This window comes from Notamacropus eugenii, chromosome 2 (assembly GCF_028372415.1).
Source record: "Notamacropus eugenii isolate mMacEug1 chromosome 2, mMacEug1.pri_v2, whole genome shotgun sequence".
Lineage (NCBI taxonomy): Eukaryota > Metazoa > Chordata > Mammalia > Diprotodontia > Macropodidae > Notamacropus > Notamacropus eugenii.
Window position 1 is genome coordinate 158,709,424 of NC_092873.1, and position 26,105 is coordinate 158,735,528.

The 26,105-nt window shown below is 39.1% G+C and overlaps 1 protein-coding gene across 1 annotated transcript in view; it reads left to right on the plus strand.

Annotated features, from left to right (window-relative positions):
- The first annotated feature begins 907 nt into the window (after positions 1-907).
- Positions 908-26,105, plus strand: part of NT5E (5'-nucleotidase ecto) — an 84,106-nt gene continuing 58,908 nt past the window's right edge. The window contains exons 1-2 of the mRNA XM_072642759.1: positions 908-1,553; positions 25,845-26,067. Coding sequence (XP_072498860.1) covers positions 1,152-1,553; positions 25,845-26,067 — 625 coding nt within the window. The 5' untranslated portion in view covers positions 908-1,151. The remainder of the gene's footprint in view (positions 1,554-25,844; positions 26,068-26,105) is intronic.

Here is a 26,105-nt window from a genome sequence, read left to right on the forward strand (position 1 = left end):
GGCTGCCCTTCAGATTAGAATCCACCCTGAGGCAAGCAAGTACATAGACGGCAGTATTCCAGTCTTTATTATTGTGTGACGGTGAGCCAAGTCCTCCTGGCTGGCCTCAGAAGTGTTCAAAAGATAAGGATAACATTAGGCGACGATTACGACGATAATCATAATAAAGTTCGCAAAGTACTTTATTCTATATTACTTCATTTACTCCTCACAGCAAGGCTGGCAGGTAGAGTGGGGGCTGCTTTATTACTCCCACTCTGCTAATTAGCCTCAGAGATAGAGTGACTTGCCCGGTCAGGACCAACCGCACAGAGCTGCCTTCAGAACTTCATGGTTGCTCAGAAAGTGTGCACAACAGCACTGAATGGCTGGGAGCCAAGGGAAGCAGATGTGGGGTTTGGGCTTGGCCAGAACCGGGTTTCCACTGCTCTCTCTGTTTATTTTGCCAACTGGGAGGTACACATCGGTGCCAAAAATATATAAATACCATCCGACCCCTCGGTGCTCAGCCAAAGCACAGATGGCAGTAACAGATCTGTCTCCCCTCCGTCTACTACACGCACGCGCCGCATCCACACAAACTCTACCCGAGCTGTCAAGGAGGAAAGAAATGCTGCCTCTGTGGAGATGCGCTTGTATAGAGGTCCCCCTGCATTCCCTTCTCCCCAGCGCGTACACCCACTTGCACACCCACACCCAGGCTCATTCTAGGAACGTGGAGGAGAGTGTACCAGTTTTAAGTCTGAGCCCGGGGGCGCTCCTGCTTCCTTCATGCCACCTTCTTTCCTCCCGCAGCGGTTCGGAGCAGGGCACAAACTCTCCCCAGCTGGAAACTGCCCAGGGGCGCAGGACAGCCCCGGGCCGGGTTCTCAGCCTAGCCTCGGTCCCTAATCGCTCGGGCGGGCGGAGCCAGGTGGAGAGAGGGAGTGTGTGCTTTTTGTCCCGGGCCAGGCCGGGCATTGGGGGCGGTGCTCCTCCCTCTCCCCGGGTCCCCAGTGGGAGAAGAGCAGGAGGAGAGCCTGGGTAGCTGCTTCTCCGCGGCGCGGCGCCTTCGCCCCGCCCCTACGCCCCTGAAGCGGAGCGCTGTCCTGGACTCTCTAGGGCGGCAGAGGACAGCGCGCAGAAGAGCGCACCTCCCGAGCCTGGCCGTTATGTGCCGAGTCCCGGAATGCCCGAGAGCCAGAGCCAGAGCCGCGAGCCCCAGCTGGCTGGCGCGAGGCTCGCGGTCAGCGCTGCCCCGGCTGCTGCCCCGGCTATTCCTGCATACTCTCTTGTGGGCCGGAGTGAGCTCCTGGAAACTCACCATCCTGCACACCAATGACATGCACAGCCGGCTCGAGCAGACCAGCGACGACTCCGGCAAGTGCGTGGACCTTCCCAAGTGCGTGGGCGGCGTGGCCCGCTTGTACACCAAGGTCCAGGAGATCCGCCGAGCCGAGCCCAACGTGCTGCTGCTGGACGCCGGGGACCAGTACCAGGGAACTGTCTGGTTCACCGTGTACAAGGGCGCCGAGGTGGCTCATTTTATGAACGCCTTGGGTTACGATGCTATGGTAAGAGGAAGATGCTTGCCTGCCACGGGAGTAAAGTCCTCACTCTTGGAGCTGGGGGCAGGGAGGGAGTTCGGACCAGCAAAACTGTGGGGGTACTGCAACTGGTGAGACGCAGCAAGGGAGTCTGAGAGGTGTCAGGGTAGAACCAGGTAAGCTTCTATCAAGGATCTGGTTGAGACCAACGTTAAGCTGCTCAGAACTGGGAGTCTGTGAAAGGTGGTCAAGGGTTTATTTATTTCCCCGACTAATGTATTTTTAAATACAGCTTAACCCATGGATGGGGATTAAAGTAAAGGGATGGGAAGGCTAGAAGCAATAGGGAGTTTAAGAGTGACTCAGAATATTTAGTTTGGCTTATTTTCGACTAAATTTAAGCAACCATTCATTTGTCAACGAGCATTTTTTACTGCCGCCTGTGTGCCAGGCACTGTATTATTCGCTGAAGATACAAAGATAGACAAGAGACAGCTCCTGCCCCCAAGGAGCTCAGAGTATGATGTAACTAAGCATAGCTAAGTATTTTTTTTAATCCTGAGGTAACATATCAAACCTAAAAGTCATTCTATGTATTTTAACTGTTGTAACCTGTGCAGGCAGTCTCACCACCCACGCCAATCGTTTTTTTCTTTGCGCTTTTAGGTAGTCAGTCTTCCTGAGTTGCTTAATGAGAGTCCAAAAAAAAAAAAGTTGGCACCTATATGCCAGCCTTCAGGTGATAATTCTTCTGTAATTCAGCTAAATTCACCCTCTGCTGACAGTTCTAATTCCTTCACTGGAGACTGTGCTCAAAGCCTTTCTGATTTAGCAAAACCTGCCATCCTTGCCTTTCGGTTGGCATAGTCTTCTGTGAATCTGGAGTCACCTATTTGCTATGATAGAAGTTGTAAAATAGGACTTTAGAGAAGGAATTTAAATATAATAGCTAGTATCATTTATATAGCACTTTAATATTTGCAAAGCATTTTACAAACATCTGATTTGCTCCTCCCAACCCTATAAAGTAGGTGTTATTACCCTCCCATTTTACATATGAGGAAACTGAGGCAAACAGAATAATATTAAGTGACTTGCCCAGGGTCAAACAGTTAGTAAGAGGTTTCTGAGACCCAATTTAAACTAAGGTCTTACTGACTCTTGGGCCAGTGGTCTATCCACTGTGCTGCCTAGCATTTATATATTTTGTGAACACATAATGCATATCTAAGATGTATTTATACAAAATAGGAGAGGCAAAGTAATGTAGCTAGCCTAGGAGTCAAGGAGTAAGCCCCATTTCTGACATCTTCTTGCTTTGTGACCCATGGCAGGTCTCTTACCTTTGCAGGGCTCCCAGACAACTCTGTAAGACAGTATATTGCAGACCAGTTGTTGATTTACAAATATCTGCTTTGATCCTCCCAACAATCCTTGCAACTATTATTATTGTCCGTATTTTACAGATGAGGAAACTGAGGCAAACAAAAGTTAAGTGACTTTGCCACACTGGTCACACTGCTAGGAAGTGCCTGAGGCTGTGTTTGAACTTCCGTCTTCACAGTGGCAGTGTGGGGCTAACATGAGAGAAGTATTTTGAGAACCATAAAGCATTATTGAAAAATGAGTACTAGCTTGGCCTTGCTATTAAACCTTTGTCTTCATTTCCTTTGAGAAGAACAAACTTTAGTTTCTTTGTATTTCGTACATAAAGCAATAGTTATTTCCTTTATTTTTGAGGAACAATTAGCTATCCTGTTATAGAAATAGAGTGTTCTGTGATGTATCTTCCTTTAAGTCCCTCTATTTAAATCAAATTAGGGAACGTGGTAGAGAGGTGCTGATAAGAAGCCAGATTTGTTTATGGAAGGGGCTTCTGGGTGACTATGATAAGATCCATGCCAGAAGGTCACTATAAGGAACTTCGAGAGAATGTCAAATCCTCTTTTTATTGTCCTGGAATTTCCTTGTTTCACATAGTGCTCAAAATAATTGGACTGGCATTTGGAAATATAATGCAACTGTTTTACATTGTTGTTGCTATGAAATGTAGTTATCCTTAGTTATCGGACTCTTACCACAAGGTATTGGTGCTCTGGTATAGTGTTACATAACTTTTCCTGTAATATAATTTAATGTGTTAAATTTGTAAGTAACCCATAAATGGGGAGTGTGTGTGTGTGTGTGTGTGTGTGTGTGTGTGTGTTATCAGTGGATCTGTTCCCAAGCCTTTGTTTTCATTTCATATCCACCACCAGGATAGGACATATCCCATCCATATCATTTCATCCTGTGTGGTTGATGTGTGTCCTCCCATAAATCCCCCTTGGAGGATCTCTTCAGCATACTGTAGATAACCCTTTGATACAAATGCAGGACTCAGGGTATTCGTCTGTCATCTTTTGTTCTCACTACATGACTGCTGACCCACCTCTTTCTTCCAGTTCCACAAATTCTTTGATGTTGTCTTTTACTTTTCACATGCAAGTTATCACTGGTAATATCAGATGCCCCCAAAGTCTTAGTACAGTTTAAAGTTTTATAGTGTGACCTCCTTACATCTACTATACACAAAATGTTTATTAATGATTGGAATGTATTTTTTTAAAATAACATTTTATTTTCCCCAATCTCATTTAAAATAATTTTAATATTCAGGTTTTTAAAAAAATTTTGAATTCCAAATTCTATCTCTCCCAACTTTCCCTCTCCCCTCCCTGAGACAGGAAACAAGCTGATATAGGTTATACATGTGCAATCATGTAAAACATTTCCATGTTAGTCATTTTGGCACAAATTTAGGAAACTTTTACTGATGCTCTTTTCTTTTTTGTACCCCAATTACCGCCTCACCTACCTACCTTCACCACTGAACCCTCCCTTAGAACAAATAAGCACAGTCAGGCAAAATAAATCAATGTATCTGAATATGCAGTGTCCCAAAAGCAAGTGAAGCTTAAAACTTCACAGAGACTTTTGGGATGCTCTGTACATGTCTTATTCTACACCTGTACCTGTAGTCCACCACCTCTGTCAAGAAGTAGGAAGCATGCTCACCAGCTGTCTTCTTAGGTCATAAATGGATACTGTATTGATCAGAGTTCTAAAGCAGTTCACAGTTTGTTTTTTATTTATTTCCCTGTATATTATTGTGGTCACCATGTAAATTATTCTCCTGGATCAAATGACTTCTATATGCATAAGCAGAAAGAACACTAGTTCTAAAGTCAGAACACCTGAGTTCTAGATCCACCCATAATATTTCTTCGGAATGCTGTAGTTTCCCCACTATCTGTAGACTTAGTCTTTGATTTGCAATTCAGGACCAGGTTCTGTCTTCTCCCACAGTCTTGGATAGTATAGACAGGTCTTGTTTGGTCCTGACTTCCCTTACCAGGGTTCCTGTTGCTGACTTAAACTTCCCTTGATATGTCTTTACTTGAAGCCCTTTACTTGAAGACTTTTAGTGTCCCTGGTCAAAGATCTGTCACAATTAGGGCATTGGTTAGTCTCGTCACCTCCCTAAAGCTTCCTTAACAAGGATGCTACCTCCTCTGTCTCCTGAGGCTTCCCTGGTGAGGACAGTGCTGTGATTTGCTATTCCCCCCAGGAATAGCAAATTCCCCCCCACTCCAGGTCACCCAGACACCCCCTAGTTAAAGTGATGCTGTTGCTGTTACTGACTGTTGCCCTCCCTAGCATTTTTCTTATGATATTGGCTTTTCTGTGCCTTCTGAGTTCCCCTGATCAAGCCACAACAGCTATCCTACCTCCCGGGAGTTTTTCTGGGCAGGTTGTTGCCAACAGCTCCTCTCTGAGAAATTCCTGACTGTTTACCTGTTTTTGTGCTGGCTTTTCTGGTAAGACCCCTCTCCCAGTATCTACAGCCTCTCATTATTATTTTGTTTAGTCCTTGGCTAGATAAAGGAGCTTGTTGAAATTTCTCTTTGGATGTTTTGACCATTGTTAGATCTGGTATTCTTTTCAGATAACTGTTAGGATGAAAATCAGAGAGTTGGGTGCCCTTGCACTTTTTTATCTGGGAGTTCTCAGTTTCTCTGAGTCTCTTACCTTCATCAGTATGAAGGCATAATGATATTACATCAGTATTCTACAATTTAGTTCATCCACCTTCCCACCCATGGTCAAGAAAAACACACTTTCCTTCCAGTCTACTATATAAAATGCTAGCCCTCCCTCACTTAAAACAAAGTCAAGTGCAAGTCATGTCATTATTTCTCTGATGGCGTGGTCTTCTTCGGCAACAAAAGACGAACACACACCCGCTCTCCTCCAGTGCCTTTAAGTTCTTCACATTCTGCCTCCTGCCTGTTTTTCCATCTTAAGATACATTCACTCACTTTTATACAGAGGTTTTTAAACCTGCAGACCATGACCTTGTTTTCTTAAAATAATTTGACCACCATAGTACTTCATTTAATTGGGTTCCTTTGCAATCCTTTGCAAAACATTATTTTGACAAGAGCTTCGTAAGTTTCACCAGAACCACCCAAGGAATTCATGACACACAAAAAAGTTAAGAACCCATGACTTTGTGCACAGTTTCTAGGCATTTGTTATTCCCTTCATGACATCCCATTCTCCTATATTCTTGCCTTTGCACAGGCATGGAACACATTGCAAGGCTCCCCTCCCCATCTCTGAGGACAGATGTGTAGTACAGTGGATAGAGTGCTGGCCTTGGGCTTGGAGTCAGGAGAACTCTTCCTGACTTCAAGTCCAGACTCAGACACTTAGTAGCTGTGAGATCCTGGGTAAGTCCCCTAAACCCATTTGATTCAGTTTCCTCATCTGTAAAATGAACCAGAGAAAGAAATGGCAAAACACTCCAGCATCTTTGCCAAGACAACCCCACATAGAATGCTACTGAACCACTAAACAACTTCATCTCTGTCTCTTACATTCCTAGCTTCCTCCAAATCTCATCTCAAGAACTGCCTACGATACCAGGCCTTTCCTGATTTCCTTTATAGCTTCTAGTAAACCTCCAAACACTTTGTGTATGTTTTATATTTACTCTAGTATGCATGTTGTTTCCCAAGGGCTAGGACTGTTTCGATTTTGGTTTTGTGTTCCTAGTACGCTGTATATGGTAGGCACTTGATAGATGCTTTGTGACTAGATGATTGACTATTAATGAAAATTAATATTAATAATAGGTACATATGTTAGGAAAAAGACAAACTTAATAAAGCTTGTAGAAGCTTTTGAAACAGGCCAAAAAGCTACGTAATAGCTTATTTACTAGGATGTTCCCATACTCATCCATTTTTAAGCTTGGATGGTTAAGCAATACTATTATAAAATAGTATTTAAATTTACTATTGTAAAATTAAAGTCAGTGGCCAAAATGTAAAGCCATCCTTGGAATCAAATCAATTGGTCAAATACACAAGTATCTACTGGGTACTTGTTGCATTCAGAGTCTTGTGTTAGATCTTTTAGAGGTCGTTGGAGCCAGAGAAGTCTTCATGGTAGAGGTGGGGCTTGGGTTGGACTTTGAAAAATAAGCATAATCAACATGGTATCGAAAAGTCAGTATTCCAGGGAAAGGAAGTGCATGTGATATAGTCAGGGAACAAACAATGAATGGACCTCTCTGACTGACTGGAGAAAGTCAATGAACTATGAGTCTGTGCATCATCAAGCAAGCATGTATTAAGGCTGCCAAAAGCTGGGAATAAAGACAAAAATGAAAGTCCCTGCCTTGAAGAAGTTTCCTTTCTATCCAAGATAAGAATGTGTCCACGTATTAACACAGAGTTCCCAACAGATATTTAGTGGTGATACTCTGCACTGTTAGGGTGAACTTTGGGTAGCTTTTATTTTAAGGAGGAAAGATGTTCTCATGTGATGACCATAAGAGCTCATGGTTAGGTTGAAAGGTGAAAAATTTTGAGAATCTTTACTCTAAAGCAACTGAAGCAAACCACACAGAACCTTTTGTACAATTCCTTTAAATGCAGACAGCATGATGTTTGCTATAGGCAAATAGACAGAAGGGATGTAAGAATCTCATCCACTTGGTGTCTGACCTATTGATGTCTCCGTGCACTTCAACAAAACCTCCTCCCACACCCATCTTGTGATTTCCTACCCATAGGGCTAGAAAACAGACACTGGACTTGTGATTTCACTGTTATAGGAAATCCCTGAGTGAAGAAGCTCCCTCTTTCAATGCAGGTTGGTAACTTCTCTGCAATTTATAGCCCTAGAAAGTTGCCCTTGAAAGCACTGAGACATTAAGATTTACCCACGGTCACTCAGTCTATGTGTGTCAAAGACCATATTTAAACTCAGATCTTCTTGGTTCTCTAGCCACTGTACCTCTGGAACTACCTACTTCCTACCTATTTCATGCCCAAATTTTACATCTGCTTTCATCTTCTAGGTAGCTACTAATACCTCCATACCACTTTCCACCTCACCCCTCTTTCTCTCTCTGTCTTTTTCTCTGTCTCTCTGTCTCTGTCTCTGACTCTGTCTCTGTCTCTGTCTCTGTCTCTGTCTCTGTCTCTCTCTCTCTCTCTCTCTCTCTGTCTCTCTCACATACACACACACACACAAACACACACACATACACACACACATACACCCACTCTTTCTCTTACACACGCACACTCTTTCTGTCACACACACACACACACACACACACACACACACAGCTATCACATCTATTACCACCTTTTGTCCCCTTTTAAGGATTGTGAGAGGTTCGACTTTCTCAGCCTCATTGAGGTCTGGTCTCCAGATGGCGAGTCAAAGGAAGAATAAGATTTAGAGCTGGAAAAGACTTTGGCTACCATCCAATCTACCATTCTCACTTTTCAGATGAGGAGATTGAAGCCCAGAGAGGCAAACTACTTGTTCAAATTCAGTCAGCTACTCAGTTATTAACAGACAAGCCAAAAGTCAAATCCATCTTTTCTGATTCCATGTCTAATATCTTCCACTCTACCATCCTGGGGGGTGGGGGGTGGGGGGTAGGGTAGGGGGTGGCCTCTTAATCAGAATAATTATTCATTATGACAGAACACCCTGTGTATCCAGCTATGAATGTTAGAATTTCAACAACCATTTTCTGACAGTGTCCTTGACTTACCTCACAAATGAATTCTGGATACCATGAAACTAAAAAATAAGCTTTCCCCAATGGTGGAAATTCAGAAATTCTGTTGCTCATTGCCTTGCACCTTCTCCTCCTCCTCCCTGTACACCTCCCCTTAGTTAAGCCGTTACTGCTTTACAGGCTTTTGATGGGGCTGTTTTCCAATTGGAATTCTAATCAAATACTCTCATGTGCTGCTTTCTGGAGAGTACTAGAAAAAAAATCAGTCCTGCCCTGTAGAAGCTTATATTTCTATGAGAAAACCATTGCACTAAGCCTGTGTGGATGGAAAAAGCCAGTTAAATGCTGGAGGTTAGGATTCATTCATCTTTCCCTTCCCCCATCATCACTGCCAACGATTTTTCCCACCTCCATTCAAGTGAATTGCCACCATTGTACTGCCTGGGGCAGGGCTTTGGCCATGGCATAAGTTGGGTAAATTGAGCTCATTTCCTGCCAAAGATTTGTTGGGCACTGTGGGGAATAAAACAAACACTAGCTCTAATTTGCACTCCTTGGGCTTATATATTTTTTTCTGCCCTCTGGTTTTTGCAGAGCATTCATGAGGGTTTAGAGAAAGAACCATCTTTAGTCAGCAGTTTGGCTTCCCTGCAAATCGGTTTAGCTTTACTGGCATCCCAGACCCCGCTCCCGTGTGTGTGTGTGTGTGTGTGTGTGTGTGTGTGTGTGTGTGTCTGTGTCTGTGTCTGTGTGTCTGTGTGTGTCTGTGTGTGTCTGTGTCTGTGTCTGTGTCTGTGTCTGTGTGTGTGTGTGTATCTGTGTGTGTCTGTGTGTGTGTGCGTGCACGTGCAGCAGGTGGGTATTGGGCCTTGCAGGCACGCCTTGCATGAAGTTGACCGGTGTTTCTTCACAGCCACATAACTAATAATTACAGTAAAACCCATGTCAGTATCATTACATTATTAGAGTCACAGGACCATAGATTTAGAACTAGAAGAAAACTTAAAGTCCACTTCATACATCTACTCATTTTGCAGATGAGGAAACTGAGGACCACAGAGCTTAAGTGACTTGCCCCAAGGTCACATAGCTAGTACGTATCTGAGGTATAATTTAGAGCCAAGTTTTCTTGACTTCAGGTCCAGTGTCCTAACCACTAACCCATGCTGTATTAATATTGTTATAGAAAAAGTGATGAATTCTATTGCCCTTCAGTTTATGAAGTGTGTCCTATGCCCAATTCTCACAATTCTCAGAAGGACCTGAGTGGAATGATTAATCCCATTGTACAGATGAGGAAACAAGTCAGATCAGAAAGGTCAACTAACTTGTGCATAGTTACGCAGCTAGTAAGTACCTGATTGTAAATGAAAAAAATTTAAAGCCATGGTCTTATATCATTTCATACCCTCTCTCCCTTAATTGCATTAGAAACTCCTTGATGTTATTAGAGTCAGGGAATCTTAGAACAGGAGAGGGCCTTTACAGATCATCCAATCTCTTCATTTTATGAGCAATGAAAATAATATGGTTTCTGATCTGGGATCTAATACTGTGGCAGCATGTGGAGATAACTGGCCCTCAGTGTTCAGATTGCTTACCAGCTCCAGAGTGCCTTTACCAATCTAATTTTATAATGAAAGTCCCTACTTTAATTTTTTTTTTCATGTAAGATTTTATCTGTGCCTGTTTCTGAAAGGATTTGAAGTTACAAGTCATTTGTAGTTACACATATATACCATAAAGAACTAGAAGACATTTAATTGTTAAGCTTCATTTCTTTACTGCTTTTTCCAGAGTGGAGGAATATCAGAGACATGGTACACCAAGATTTCAGCAAAAAGACTTAACACAATCTCTCTTGATAATTCATGTGGACAAGATAGTTGGTTGTTGTCCTTCATTCTCGAAGAGGACCAAAATTATATCACCGCAATAAAGTGAAGTTTCAGTGTGTCCAACTGTGGCTGATCAGACCAATACAAGCTAGATTGGGCACAGATAGTCTGTGTGAACATTTGGGCTGGTTACTCCAAATTTGCACATCCTACATTTCCTTTGGGCTGTTTCAATTCTGCTTTGCTCATAGAGCACAGCACCTTTTCTGATGAGGGCACACCATGCTGAGCGGTCCTGTGCCAGTGTCTCCCATGTCCCCAGTCAAATCCAAAGTTTTTAGACAAGATAGAGAGGTGTGAACTGTGAGGTAAGATGGTTAGGTGACTTTGGTTATATTAGAAGCCTGAATTCTCTGGTCAGTACACCTATACCTAGCTCCAAATTAACCCAAGATGGAAAGTAGGGAAAGGAGGGAAGGGAGGTGAGGAATTGTGCAAAGGCCATCACCAAATTCTATAAACCCATATTTTTAACAACAACTCATCACTTGGTTTATAAACTGTTGTGATGAAATTTCCCATGTTGAGTGACTGCATAGTAAATAATGCCTGTAGTCAGAGCCCTCTCAACCATAGAACCTTGTCATCTTTACTGATTTATTTTGGGACCAACCATGGGCTTTAGTTTAGATCACAAGCTTTCCTTGTGTAATTTTTCAGGTGCCCAGTGGAATGCATAGCAACCTCAAGAGCTTGTCTTTCACAGTATTGCCACATGCCTTCAGAAGACAATTCAGGGATCTTATCATTTTGTAGATGTTCAGTTGATGAGAGGCATCATGGCATGGTGAAATAGAAAGTTGGCCTTGGAACCAGGATGACCTGGATTCAAGGCCTACCACTGGATGTGTGACCTTGAGCTGCTCATTTAATCTCCCTGTACTCTACAGGCAGTAGAGCACATTTTTTTCTTTTCCTTTTTTTGAGGGGTGGGGACCAAAAATTTTAGCCCTCAGTTAACAAGCACTTCTTCTCCTCCCCTCACTATAAAGACAAATAAAACCCCTGTAAAAAACATTCATAATGAAATCATATTGGCTATATTTTTTAAAATGCATGTCTAGACAACTCTCTAAGACTAAATTGCAGAGAAGAAACAGTTGTTGATAGGAACAGTTTTTTCACCCATAAGTTTACTTAAGCTATGAATCCAGGTCAACATTGAGACCTCATTTGTTCCTCGCCCCATTCCCCAGAGACTTTCAAAGCAAACAAGAGCCCAAATGCAAGCATTATGACCAGCTCAGAGGGGTCAACCAAAAGGTTATTGGTCTTTGTGGTTTCCTTAGGAGACACATAACTGAATTTAATGGTGTTTCCTGTGTTCACCACTGAGCAGATCCATTGCATGCAAATCAATGATAAGGTACTTTCAGTTCTGTTCCGACTCTTCGGAGAGTGCATTGTCTTCGTTTGGTCCCTTGCCTTTTCCTATACTAAATTGGATATTTATATTTACATGTAGGAGACAAAAAAACATGTGAATGGCACTGTTCTACTCCTGCTAGTAAAAGCCTCAGGGGAAAAAAAGATTGAAAGTAATTTCATTTCCCAATGAAGAACAATTGTGTTATTTTAAGTGCCCAAGGTCACCCTGACCTCCATCCCCCAATCAGGGTCCACTGAATATTGTTCTTAGAATCCTCCAGCCACTTGGAAGTTGTGCTGCCTCCCTGTTATACCTATATTCTGGCCACATTTCTATTCTTTATTAAATTTTTAACTTTTATTTTTTTAATTATTGTTTATTTATTTTTAAGATTCTATGTTCTGAATTCTCTTCCCTCCCTTCTGCCCCACTGAGAAAACAAGCAATATGCTATTGATTACACATGTGAAATCATGCAAAACGTATTTCCACATTAGCCATGTCTCAAAAAAGCAAGAAAAATAAAATGAGAAAATTATATCAATTTACACTAAGTTCATCAATTCCCTTCCTGGAGAGGGTTAGTATTTTCTTATCGTGTCCTTCAGAATTGTCTTTGATCATTGTATTGCTTAGAGTAACTTAGTCTTTCGCAATTGATCGCTATTACAATGTTGCCATTACTACATATAATGATCTCCTGGTTCTGTTCACTTTACTTTGGCTCAGTTCCTATAGCTCTTCTCATGTTTTTTCTGAAACTATTCCCCTTGTCATTTCTTATAGTACAATAGTATTCCATCATAATCACATACCACAGCTTGTTTAGCCATTCTCCAATTGATGGGCATCCTCTCAATTTCTATTTCTTTGCCATCATAAAAAGAGCTGCTATAAATATTTTTGTACATATGGGTCCTTTCCCTTTTTCTTTAATCTCTTTAGGATACAGACCTAGAAGTGGTATTTTGGGGACAAAGGGCATGCAATTTATAGCCCTTTGGGTGTAGTTCCAAATTGTTTTCCAGAATGATTGGAGCACTTCACAACTCCACCAACAGTTCATTAATGAACCTACTTTCCCACCTCCTCTCCAGCATTTATCTTTTCAGATACATGTGAGGTGGTACCTCATAGCTGTTTTAATTTATATTTCTCTAATCACTAGTGATTTAGAGCATTTTTATATGACTTTGGAGAGCTTTGATTTGTTCTTCTGAAAGCTGTCTCTTCATATAATTTGACCATTTGTCAATTAGAGAATTTTCCTGTTCTTCTTACAGGACATTCTTTCTTCATTCTATGCCTTGTGGGAAATCTAAAAGGAAACCTTTAAGTAATCTGGATGTAGAGGGCCAGCTGCTGTCTCTATATCGTGCTGCAATGTCATCTCCCATACCTGGGATGTATTCGCTCCTCGCCTATCTCTTGCTTCCTTCAAAATTCAGCTCATGACCCACCTCCACAGGTGACCAAAAGCTTCTTTAAGGCAAAGGATTGTTTCACTTTTGTTTTTGTATCTCTAGCACCTCCAGCACAACCTAATGCCTAATAGATGCTTGATAAATGCTTGTTCAATAAATTATGTTGAAGTGCTTGTGGAAAGGAATATTTTCCCCTGTATTGGTTATTGACTGAAAGAGTTTTAACTATTACTGAAAGGCAGTAATCTAATCCCATATTAAAAGTTTACCCAGGGTAAATTCTTTCTAATTTCATAACCAATGTATATTAAAGATAATTTTTAAAAAAATAAATAAGAATTTGAAACACAGGATCCCTATCTTTTCCTCTTACAAAGGATCTGAACTAATAAAGAAAATTATGATTATTGAGTAAATGAATATACATAACATTATCTGTAATTCATATATTTCTGTGATTTAATAGTTTATTTTCCCCCACTTAGATGTAAAAACAAATTTTAACATTTGTTGTTCTTTTTATTTTGAGTTCCAAATTCTTTCCCTTCCTCCCCACCCTTTCCCTCACTGAGAAGGCAAACAATTTGATATGGGTTATATATGTGCAATCATTCAAAGCACATTTATACATTTAGGATAGTAGAATCATAGAGTTAGAACTGGAATGAAATTTAAAGATTACCTAGTCCATGGGCAGCTACGTGGCTCAGTGAGTAGAGCACCAGCCCTTGAGTCAGGAGGACCTGAGTTCAAATGTGGCCTCAGACACTTGATACGCCTAGTACTGTGTAACCTTGGGCAAGTCACTTAACCCCACTTGCCTTGCCTTCCCCAATCCATTAAAAAAAAAAAAAAGATCATCTAGTCCAATTCCCTCTCCCCATTCCCATTTCACAGATAAAGAGCTAAGGTTGAAAAAGGTAGAGATTCACCCAAAGTCACCCTGGAAGTAAGTGGTAAAACTGGGACTTGAACCCAAGACTTCTTCCTCTAAATGTGACTCTTTCTACTATTTCAGACATAATTATGTAGTATTTGTACATATTTAACTCTTTTGACCCTCACAACAATCCCATGAAGTAGATGCCACAGGTAATATAAGCCCCAGTGACGTACATAGGTGGTGAAATAAACTAACGTATTAGACTTGGAGTCAGAAAAAGACCTGAGTTTGAATCCTACTTCAAATGCTTATTTAGCTGTCTAACACTGGAGGAGTCACCTAAACCCTCTCACCCCCATTTTCCTCTTCTATAAAATGGAGATAGTAATACAATCTACTTCATAGGGGTTTTTTGAAGATCAAAAAGAACTGACATCTGTGAATCACTTTGCTAACCTTAAAACTTCATCTTCTGACTCCAAGCATTTTTACTGACTGTACCCCCGTGCCTGGAACACTCTCCTTCCTCATCTCTGCCTCCTGCCTTCTGTCTGAGCTAAAGTCCCACCTTCTACCAAAAGCCTTTCCCAGTCCTCCGTAGTCTTAGAGCCTTCCTTGGGAGACTATTTCTGATCTTGTATATATCTTGTTTGTACATAGTTGTTTTCATGTTGTCTCCTCCATTAAACTCTAAGCTCCTTGAGAGCAGGCACTTTTTCCCCTTTCTTTGTGTCCTTAGAACTTATCTCAGTGCCTGGAACATTGTAGACACTTAATAAATGCTAGTGGACTTAACAGTATATAAAAGTTATTATTTTGCCGAGCTTAGCACAGTGCTTAGTACATAGCAGGTACTTAATGAATGCCAACTATATAAATTTTAACTTTTTAATTTTACACAAGCTTAGTAGTTGACACATAGTAAGCACCTAATAGATGTTAATTGACTTGGCATTGTATAAATGTTATAAGTGAGGAAAATGGGAATAAGAAAAATTAAATTACTTTCCTGGGGTCATAAAGGTAATAAGTATTGGAGGTGAAATTCAAATATAGCTCTTTCCTAATTCTGGCTCAAGCTCCTTCCATTATGCCATGCTGCTGCTTCTTCATATACATAAAAAGGTATTCCAATCACAGTTAATTTTCTGGGGAAGAAGTGTTATAGAGTTACCTTTGAAGATCATGTAATCCAACTTCCTAATTTTACAAATAAGGAAACTGAGGTCTGGAGGGTGCACATAACTTTCCCAAGATTAGATGTGATATTTGCTACACAGGTTTTGTTTTGGTTTGGATTTTTTTAAGTGATGGAATAAGGTGAATGGAAAAGAAATAAATACTTGTTCATGGAAAAAGTTTTTAAAAAGATTCCATGCAAGTGGCAAAGTAAGGACTTGAACCTGCCTCCTCTGCCTCCCCAGGCGGGTCTCTCTTTCATTGTATCATATGTGATATTGCTTTTGCAGTCAAAGGATGCTAAGCTTTGGCCTGCCATCCAGTATTCATGAGGATTACATATCATACTTCAGGTGTAAATTCAGTGAGGTTTCCTCTGTCTAATCAATGCTCTCCCACACTCCTAACTGGTCTCATGAGCAGTGTTTTAAGTAATCAGAGCAAGTGACTCCAAATCGAGTCTTAAGTGTGTTCTTTGCTTTACACTGACTCACCACATGACTTAGAAAAAGTTCTGAGACCTATTCTTGGTAAACACAGAACATTCCTTGTCATCCCCAGGATTCTTAATAAAGCAGCCTGGCCAAATGAAATATTGGCAGATGCATAGAGGAAGGTATGAAAGCACCAAACTGTTCTCTCAACAGTTTACAAAAAGTTAGTCCTGCTTTGCAGTTGCTGTAGAATTGGAGAGGAAATGTAATTTGATTCTGCTTTGCCAGATGCCAATCTCCTTATTTTGTTTATTTTTCATTTAACTTTGACCCAAATAGAAACCAGCACTTTAGACATTTGACTTGGAAAAAACCACTGAATGGACTTGGTGGAAAACGTGAAATCCCCATCCCTTGAAAACTTTAAATAGATGGCCATTTTTTCTTGAAAAAGTCACCTCCTCTTTTCTGAAGGAGGGGGTAAAGCCAAATGATCCATCAAGATCCCTTCCAGCCCTAAGACTCTAGTATTACCAATGAAAAAGTTGACAGATGGGCGGAGGAAGCACATTGCTCCTGTATAGAGGGTACTTAAATGTTTGGTGAATTGATTTTAAATCCTTAAGTTGTGGGAAACTTTTTTTTTGACATGCAGCTTTTGGGTTTAAGATGAGAGAGTTTCCACATGGTTGCCAGGGCTTAGGCAATATAGAAATAGAAGGGTTAGAGGGAAACAAATAAAATCATTTAATGGAATAGTGGAAAGACCACTGACTGTGGAATTGGGGAAACTGGGTTTAAATCTTGCCTCTGTTGTTTACTGCATGTACAGCCTTAACTGAATCTCTTAACCTCTCTAGGCCTCAGTTTCCCTGGTACTATGGGTAAAGAGCCAGGCTTGAAGTTGAGAAGACCCAAGTTCAAGTTCTGTCTCTGAAACACAGCAGCTTTGTGACCTTTGACCTAACTTTAGGTGACCAGTCACCTGAACTTTCAGGGCCCTAGTTAACTCTCTAAAACTATTCATTTCAGACTAGGCACTGCTCTGCATTGGCAGAGAGAGTTCCTTCATTGGGTGATCCCTATACCCATGAAGTCATAGATTTAGCTGTGTGACTTTGGGCAAGTCACTTAACCGTTGTTTGCCTCAGTTTCCTCATCTTCAAAATGAAAATAATAATAGTACCTGCCTCCCAGGGTTGTTTTCAGAATCAAGTGAGATAATAATTGTAAAGTGCCTAGCCTAGTACTTGGCACATGGTGCCAGGCACATGGCAAGGGCTTTATACATGTTAGCTATTATCATTATCATTATGTCCAAAAAATATTTTAGAAGGTTGTTTAAGGTAAAAGGCTTAGGGAAAAGTAAAAATGCTATATGGCATATATTGGACTAACAATCAATATAAAATTGTGCCTAGAAAATAATTTACTTTAAAAAATGCTTGACATCAATGCATAAAATATCAATGCTCGGGTTCAATTTTAGTTTTCAGTAAACATCTCTTTAGTGGTTTATGCTTAGCAGTGCTAGATGTGAGAGATTCCAAGATGAAAAATATACAATCTTTTTTTTTTTTTGAGACTGGGTTTCTTATCTTTCCCAGGCTGAAAGTGCAGAGATTACTGATGAGTCTTGAGTCTACTGCTGATCAGTATGGGAACTTTGACCTTCTCCATTCCCAATCTGTGATGGTTCACCTCTCTAGGTGACCAGGTAGCCCCCCTGATCCTATGGGTTCATTGTACTCATGTTGAACTTTTTACAAACATCCAATCAGTACACTGTACTGAAAGAAAAAGATATTTTTTCAGAGATCCAGGAATATGAGGCTTCAAAATAATTTTGTAGATAAATGAATGTGGACATAAAGATACCAATTTTAGGAAACTACATTGAGAAAGTAATAGAGCAGTTTCCCACCCCACCCCCCCCAAAAAAAGAATATATATTTATTCAAAAGTCTATGGATTGGCCCATGGAATATGAATTGTATAAACATATAAAGGAATCTACATGTTATTTAATTATTACTTATTTACATTTATATTACAAAGCACATATACATCATCTCATTTGATTTAATTCTAAGAATAATGCATATGATTTTAAAATGCATAGAAGAAGTAAAGGTGAATTAAACTTTAAGTTTCCCATGAGAATAAATGTTTGTAAAGAGAGTAAGTAGGTATTAACAGTCCTAATTGGTGAAAACAGTACTGGACTTGGAATCAAGAAGGCTTAAGGAGGCGAAATGCCTGTGATTGAGTCTCATTTCTGATGCTGTAACCATGGTCAAGTCACTTAACTTCTTTGCATTTTAATTTCTCTTTAAAATGGGGATAATATTTGCTGTCATCTACAAGAATTAGCACTGTTATCCATAAAATAGTCTGCTTCAGTATTAGTGGTCATGGCCAAAATGGCAGTAGCTGGCTATTTCAGCACTAAGGCAGTGGATAGCAACAGAGCCAATTGGGTAAGATTGCCCTGACTAAAGTAGTACTAGTAATAGGGCATATCTGGGATTACTAGCGTAAAATGGGCAGTGACTAGTACTGGTAAACATAATTAAACTGAATAACTCTGGTGCCTTTGGGTACTTTAGAAAAAGTAAGTAAGAGAAAGAAGAAGACCCAAGTAAGTATTTAGGGAAAAAGAAGGACTACACAGCATTGTCTTCATTTCCTGAGGAGAAATTCTTTTCATGTGAGTATATTTCGTATCTTTACATCTGTCATCTACTCTCCTAACAGTGATGGAGTCAACTAGAGACAAAAATGTGTTTCTCTCTTTTATATATAAGATTTTGTGGAAATGATTTTATACCATCTCTACTTGACAAGGTGTCAGTGTTTCAGTAAGAGCCAAGTCTGTGATGAAACTTTCAGAGACACCTTTGGCTGGATTTCTCATATGCCATTAATTTTTTTATGTGGCATTGATATTCTGAGGATTGGTCCTATCACCCTAAGGAAAGCCTATCTACCTCACAGGGAGGGTCCTATCTACATCCCATCTACATGGAATGTTAGATGCTTTGTAAACTATACCATGCTAGAAATGCAAATTATTAATAATTATTACTATTGTCACATTCTTAGCTTTTTTGATGGAGTTCAATTAGAGACAGTCATAGGAAAATTCAGTATTCTGTTATTCTTTTATGTTTACTCTTCTGTGGGCTATTGTACAAGTGGATAGAAGAGCTGCTTTTTGTAAATGAATTAAAATATTGGATTAGAAGCTTGAGGTAGGCTCATGGAAAGCATCTTTAGAACAACTCCAGGAGTATAGATGATGAGAGAAATGATACGTACTTCATCCTGTTCCCATATCATTTTAATTTTTGCCACTAGATCTCTATATTTTTAATGCTTGACATGCTGATATCTATTTAAAATTAAATTTTTGTGGTTCAGAGTTAGGTATGAGAGTTTTAGAGCAACTAATTTGTCTGTAATAATGTTCCAATTCCAGAAGTTTATTTTTTTATTATGAAGACTATATCAAGGGTATTATTATCTGTAGTACAAGGATTTGTCATGTGTTAGTTTCTGGAGAATAGTAAGCAAGATGCATAATTCAGGCTACTCTATCATTCTCTCTAGCTATTTGCTAGGTTCTCAATGTTTTGCAAACTGACATGATATAGCTCCCAATTTTTACCATTTCCTTGAAAAATGTGCATTATTTTTACATCTGAGATTAATAAGAATGAAATGTCTTTAGTTTCTGTTAGCATTGACCTAATTTTTTATCCTTATGATGAACTCCCTTTGTATAAACAGATCCTCTTAACTCATCCATTTGTTTGACAGTTCTTTGTCAACCTGTTATTGAGTTTATATTGGGCTGTCACCCAGGGAGGAATTTTTCCTTCATTCTTGAATCTCAGCCATTTCATAGACTCCATCCAATGGTAAATCAATGTCAGTTATATTTGATAGGTCCTGTGGTATGTATAACTGTTATGTTTTACTACTCTTGTGCTATGAAGTGTTGTCTGTCTATTCAGGAAGGATTTTTGTACATTTTTAATCTATTAAGAAGTCTGAGAACATCTATGCTCTTCTTACTTTTTAACAAGGAAATGCTGATCTTCCTTATAGCTTCCTTGATGTCATGGGTCCCATATGTTGTTAATATTATATGAGTTTTTGTTTAGATATTTTCTTTCTAATTTAAATTTTTTCCATTTACAATCATTTATTTTTCTCCCTCTCATACCACAGTATTGGAATAAAGAAAAAGAAAAGAAAAACAAAATCCTTGTAATATATATGCATATTAAAGCAAAACAAATTCTCATATTGTCATTGTCCAAAAATGTATGTTTCATTCTTCACTCTGTATCAGTTCGTGTATATCTTCCCAAGTCTGTCTGGACTATTCCCTTTCACTATTGTTTGTGGAACAATGGTATCTATTACATTCTGTTCAACCAGTCCATAATTAATGGACATCCCCTTAGTTTTTGGTTGGTTGCCAATACAAAAAGAATGGATATAAATATTTTTTGCACATATGGGTCTTTTTCCTCTTTCTTTGGGCTATAAACCAAGTAGTGGTATTGCTGGGTGTTTCTCTCTCTCTCTCTCTCTCTCTCTCTCTCTCTCTCTCTCTCTCTCTCTCTCTCTCTCTCTCTCTCCATATACATATATACACACATACACCTGTATATGTATATATGCCAAATATGAAATCTACATATATTTCATTTTTAAAAGTTTTTATTGCTATAGTGTATTTCTTTATGTTACCATAGTTTCCCTATGTATCCTTTCCCCTCCTTTCCAAAGACCATCCTATATAACAGTATTTATAAAGATTTTTTAAAAAGATGAAAATCAGCATAATTGCTTAGTGCATTGAAAAAGTCTGAAAAATCTGTGTAGCGTGCAGCACTTATATGCCTCCCCACATCTAGAAAGGGGTGGAATAGGAATGTATCTCTGCTTTCAAGACATGCTTGCTCTTTATAATTTTCCAGCATTCACTTCTGATTTTTAAGTCATTCTTTTCCTTTACGTTGTTGTATTCATTTTGTATATTATTTCTTGCTCTGCTTATTTCCACACTGCGTTAGATCGTGTAGATATTTCTACACTTTTTTTATTCATCACATGCATAATTCCTCATGATACAGCAATATTTCCTTACACTCACATACCACCTTTTATTTAGCCATTTTCCAACTGATGGACATCTACTTTGTTTCCAATCCTTTGCTATCACACACACAAAAAAAGTGCTTTTATATATATTCTGGTATATATGAGGACTTTCTTATCAATGACCTTCTTGGGCTATAAACCCATTAGTGGAATCTTCCTGCTTTTCTCCTTACATATTTAATGAGTATTAAGCAGATGGATAGAATGATGGGATTTTTTTGTAATTGAATAAAAGTATTGATATGTAAGGTCATTTTTTGTAGATTCACTTAAAAATCTTTGCATCTACTCCAATAGTAGACAGGATGACAAGGTTGACCTCCATCTCATCCTGTTTCCATGAAACTTTAATTTTTCCTTCAAAGTCTCTATATTTTCAAAGATTTTCAAAATCAGATTTTCAAATCTAAATGTCGTCCTTGTTTTCTTATTCTCATTTTTGATGGGGTTCAAGTAGAAAACATCCAACAACAGGTTCCTATCCTGTCATCATTCTTTTCTATTTAATGATCTTTAGGTTATTACCTGTGTGGATAAAATGATTACCTTTTTGTAACTGAATAAGAGTACAAAGCTGTAAGGTAATTTTCTGTAGACTCCCTGAAAACATCTTTGGGTCAACTCCAGTAGCAGACAAGATGAGAGAAAACAAGTGCCTTTGTATTCTTACAAGGTTTTGATTTTTTCCGTTGCATCTCTATATTTTGAAAGCTATCCATTCCTTTCATTTTGGCAATTATGAAAATAGTACGAAAACACATATTTAAAATGTTATTCTTGAGTTTCTCTAGATAAATGTTTTACCTGGGAAGCTGTAGGCAAAAGTATATGGTATCATCTGGATGTCTAATAATCTAAATGTTCTTCCCATTAAACTTTGACTTCAGAATTCCAATTAGTCTCAACATAGACTCAACTTTTCCCTGATAACCTTATATTCAATATACCCTGATGTTTGTATCATTTTAATCTATTAATTTAGTGTGACTTCCAGATTCAAACTTAGAGCCTTCACTCTATTCTCTGTTGGCACATATTAAGAATTTTACATTGATTCAAGTTAAAAAAAATTTGATGTTACTGGAAAAAATATTCCATGGAAACATAATTTGATGTTGAGTGGATAATAGAATGTTTTAAGACAACTCCCTCTTTGACTTGAAAGCCACTCCCTATTCTACTTAGGAAGGATTATAATGGATTTGAGGTTAGATAAAACCATAACAGATTTACATGGAGGATGTCAAGTTTTCTATCAGTTGTTCCTGACATTGTGTTGGTGATGTGTTATGAACAAAGAATAGTTTTATATGTGGGCATTAAATACTCTCCTTTTCTCACTGTGCTGTATCTGCTGTATTTATTTGTAGCTAATGACTAAGCCATGAGTTCAGACCTGGGTCAAAGTGTTTGCTATAATGAGTAGTTAATATGATAGCATTTTCAACTGAACATCCTTGGTCAGTAATTACCAAATTGATAATGGTTTGCTTATTGGCACACCCTTTTTGCTCCTTGGTCTCTATGTTGTTTTTTGAGGGATACAAGCTATGAATGCTTTGTGTAAAAGTACATAAAAATGTAATTGTCCTATGTTTTTAGGGTTTGCTGGTATTTTCATCTTTTGTGATTATTAAATGTGATACCTTCTATTAAGAAAGAGGGGATCAAGACTACGTCAGCGAGGAAGAATTGGTCAAATGCTTTGCTAGTAATTCATGCACATTGTAATAATGAATTTGAGCCAGTAATTATTGATCATGTTCAGACCTGCCACTTTCCTGCTTTGCTGAAAAGCTTGACTTTTCAATTCCTTCCCTGTTTGTAACTTCTGTTTTCCACATTGATCGTACATTAGCCAACTTGTGATTTTGTTAAATTTTCCACATCCTCCTTATAGATTCTCTCTCTACTAATTTATAGGTATCTTTGATCTCTCTTTAAGGGTTCAGTCTTGTTTGCTTGTTAGAGTGCTGACTTTTCTAGCAGGCCATTTCTCTATTGACTATATAACTTGTTGGCTGACTTTTTTTTTATTTTCAGTGTTCTACAATCACTACCATATAAATTAGATTTTTTTCTCTCCCTCCCTGAGACACCATACAGTTTTATATAGGTTCTACATACACATTCCTATTAAATACATTTTCACCATAATCATGTTGTATAGAAGAATTAAAATGAATGGGAGAAATCATATTAAAAACCAAAATGTAATAAAAAAGAAAATGATCTGCTACATTCTGCAATTGAATTCCATAGTTATTTCTCTGGATGTGGAAGGCATTTTACCTTAAAAAGACTATTGGGAATTTTTTAAGTCCTGGCATTGCATTGAAGTTTGAAATCTACCAGAAAAAATCCTCTCACTCTGTGGTCGTTGCTGTGTACAAAGTTCTCCTGGTTCTGTTCCTTTTGCTCAGCATCAGATCATATAAGTCTTTCCAGGCATCTCTGAAGTCTTCCTGTTCATCATTTCTTATAGCACAATAGTATTTCATTACATCCATATACCATAATTTAATCAGCCTTTCCCTAATTGATGGGTATCTCCTTGATTTCCAGTTTTTGACCACCACAAAGAGTGCTGGTATAAATATTTTTGTACTTGTAGGACCCTTTCCTATTTGACTGACTTTATATAGTCTTAAAGTGGACAACTGGGGCAGCTATTCACTGCACCAGACCTGGAGTCAGGAAGACCTGAGTTCAAATACAGCCTCAGACACTTTTTAGCTGTGTGACCCTGGGCAAGTCACTTTACCCGGTTTGCCTCAGTTTCCTCATCTGTAAAACGAGCTGAAGAAGGAAATGTCAACCACTATATAACTCAAATGGAGTCATAGAGAGTCACAACTGAAACTGACTGCACAAAAAAAAGGTAGATGAAGTCACTTATTATAACTTCACATTGTATTCCTTGATCATTATTCAATCTGGTGCTACTTTTAGGTTTTTACTTGGGTAGGTATGTGGGAGCTGGGCTGCTGGCCTCCATTCAGGTAGCCTTGTTGACTGGAGGTATACAGGGAGAATTTGACCTAGGTCCTTTCATTCTAGATCAAGTATTCTTTCTACTCTATAATGGTGTTGTTCAGTCATTTTAGTCATGTCCAATGGGATCTTCCTGACCCCATTTTATGTTTTCTTGGCAGGTACTAGAGTGGTTTGCCATTTCCAGCTTATTTGACAGATGAAGAAATAAAGGCAAACAGGATTAAGTGACTTGCGCAGGATCACATAGCTATTAAGTGTCTGAGGTTAGATTTGAACTCAAGAAGATGAGTCTTTGTCACTCCAGGCCCAGTGCTCTACCCACTGCACCATAGAAAGTGATGTCAAAGCTGCCAGAAGGAGAGGTAGTGTGGTAGAGAAGAAAATCTGCTAGACCAGAAGTAAGGATATTTGTGTTTCAGTTCTAGTTCTCCCACCAACTGATTGTGTGATTGTAAGGAAGAAACTTTTGGCTTCCGTATCTCTAAAATGAGAGAACAGGGCTAGGTGTTCCTTAATTTTCTTTCCAGATACGGATTTCATAAATAAGAAAGAGAATGCTATTTCCCTTTGAATTCCACTTCCCTGACCAGTACATGAGGAAGCCTTACAAGCATTAGAAACTAGCCTAGGTCAAGAGAACCCCTGTGGATTCACAGATTGGAAAAAAAAAATAGTCATTCCATTGAAATGAAGTAAATTTAACTCTGAGATGACTCAAGAAAACAGCTGGTTATCAAGTCCTTAAACAAGAATAATACCAGTGTCTCTTCCTTCATTACTACTTTTGTTTCTAGATTTTCTTTTTCTTCTGTAAAAATCTTCCACGACTATATGAGAATACTAGGAGAGAGACAATTGAGGGAATATGCTTGAGTGAAGTCTCAGGAGATAGAGTAGAAGTGACACTGTTGGGTCATTTCAGTCATGTTCAACTCTTTGTGACCCAATTTGGGGTTTTCTTGGCAAAGATTCTAGAATGGTTTGCTATTTCCTTCTCTAGCTCATTCTACAGATGAGAAAACTGAGGCAAACAGGGTTAAGTGACTTGCCCAGGGGCACACAGCTAGTAGTCACACAGAATTGAACTCAGGTCCTCCTGATTCCAGGCTCAGCACTCTATCCACTTTTACCACGTACCTGTCTTAGATGTTATGATACCGTTGATCAAAGTCCTGTTGATTTTCCCTGACTTTTATGGTAGTTGGAGCGTGACATTGATACATTTTAAAGCAACAAGAACAAATAGGTTTACTAAAGGGAAAAGAACATCTTGAGAGTAAGAACTCAAAACCTCACACTTGAATAGCAAGTAGTACTCAAAGTATATTTTCTTGTGTTTTATATTTTTAAATTTTTCTCTAAGTAGTTCTCCACCCAAATACTTTACTGATGATTCACGGTGGTGTGCAGGCAATCCTGATTCAAAACTGATTCAGGCTTCATTCAAATAGTTCAGGTTATAGCCTATATATCTGTGACCTCTGTACATGAGCAGGGGCTGTGATCTGGTTTGGTAAACGGTACACTCCTACCAGGCAGTGAGGAGATACAATAGATGGAGTACTGGACTTGGAACTAGGAAGACCTAAGTTCAAATCCTGCCTCAGACCTATATGAGCTGTGTGACCCTGGGCAACTCATTTAATCTCTCAGATTCATCTGTACAAAGAGCACAGTAATAGCACCCATTGCTGAAGGTTGTTGTGAAGATAAATGACATGACTTGGAAACTGGTTTGCAAACCTTAAAGAACAGTATAAATGCTATATTAACTGATTAGACCTTGTAACTTTAAATTATTTAAATGCTGAGAGTAATGATTCCAAAGGACCTAATATATCTTTTTCTGTCTTCATTTTCCACCAGGCCCTGGGAAACCATGAATTTGATAATGGAGTGGAGGGACTGTTGAATCCATTACTTAAGGAAGTCAAGTTTCCAATTCTCAGTGCTAATATTAAAGCAGTGGAACCACTTGCATCTCAAATATCTGGATATTATCTTCCGTACAAAATTCTAACTGTTGGTAAAGAGAAAGTGGGAATCGTTGGGTATACTTCCAAGGAGACCCCTGTTCTTTCAAAACCAGGTAGCATTTCCTTTTATTGCAAACTGTTATTTGAAATT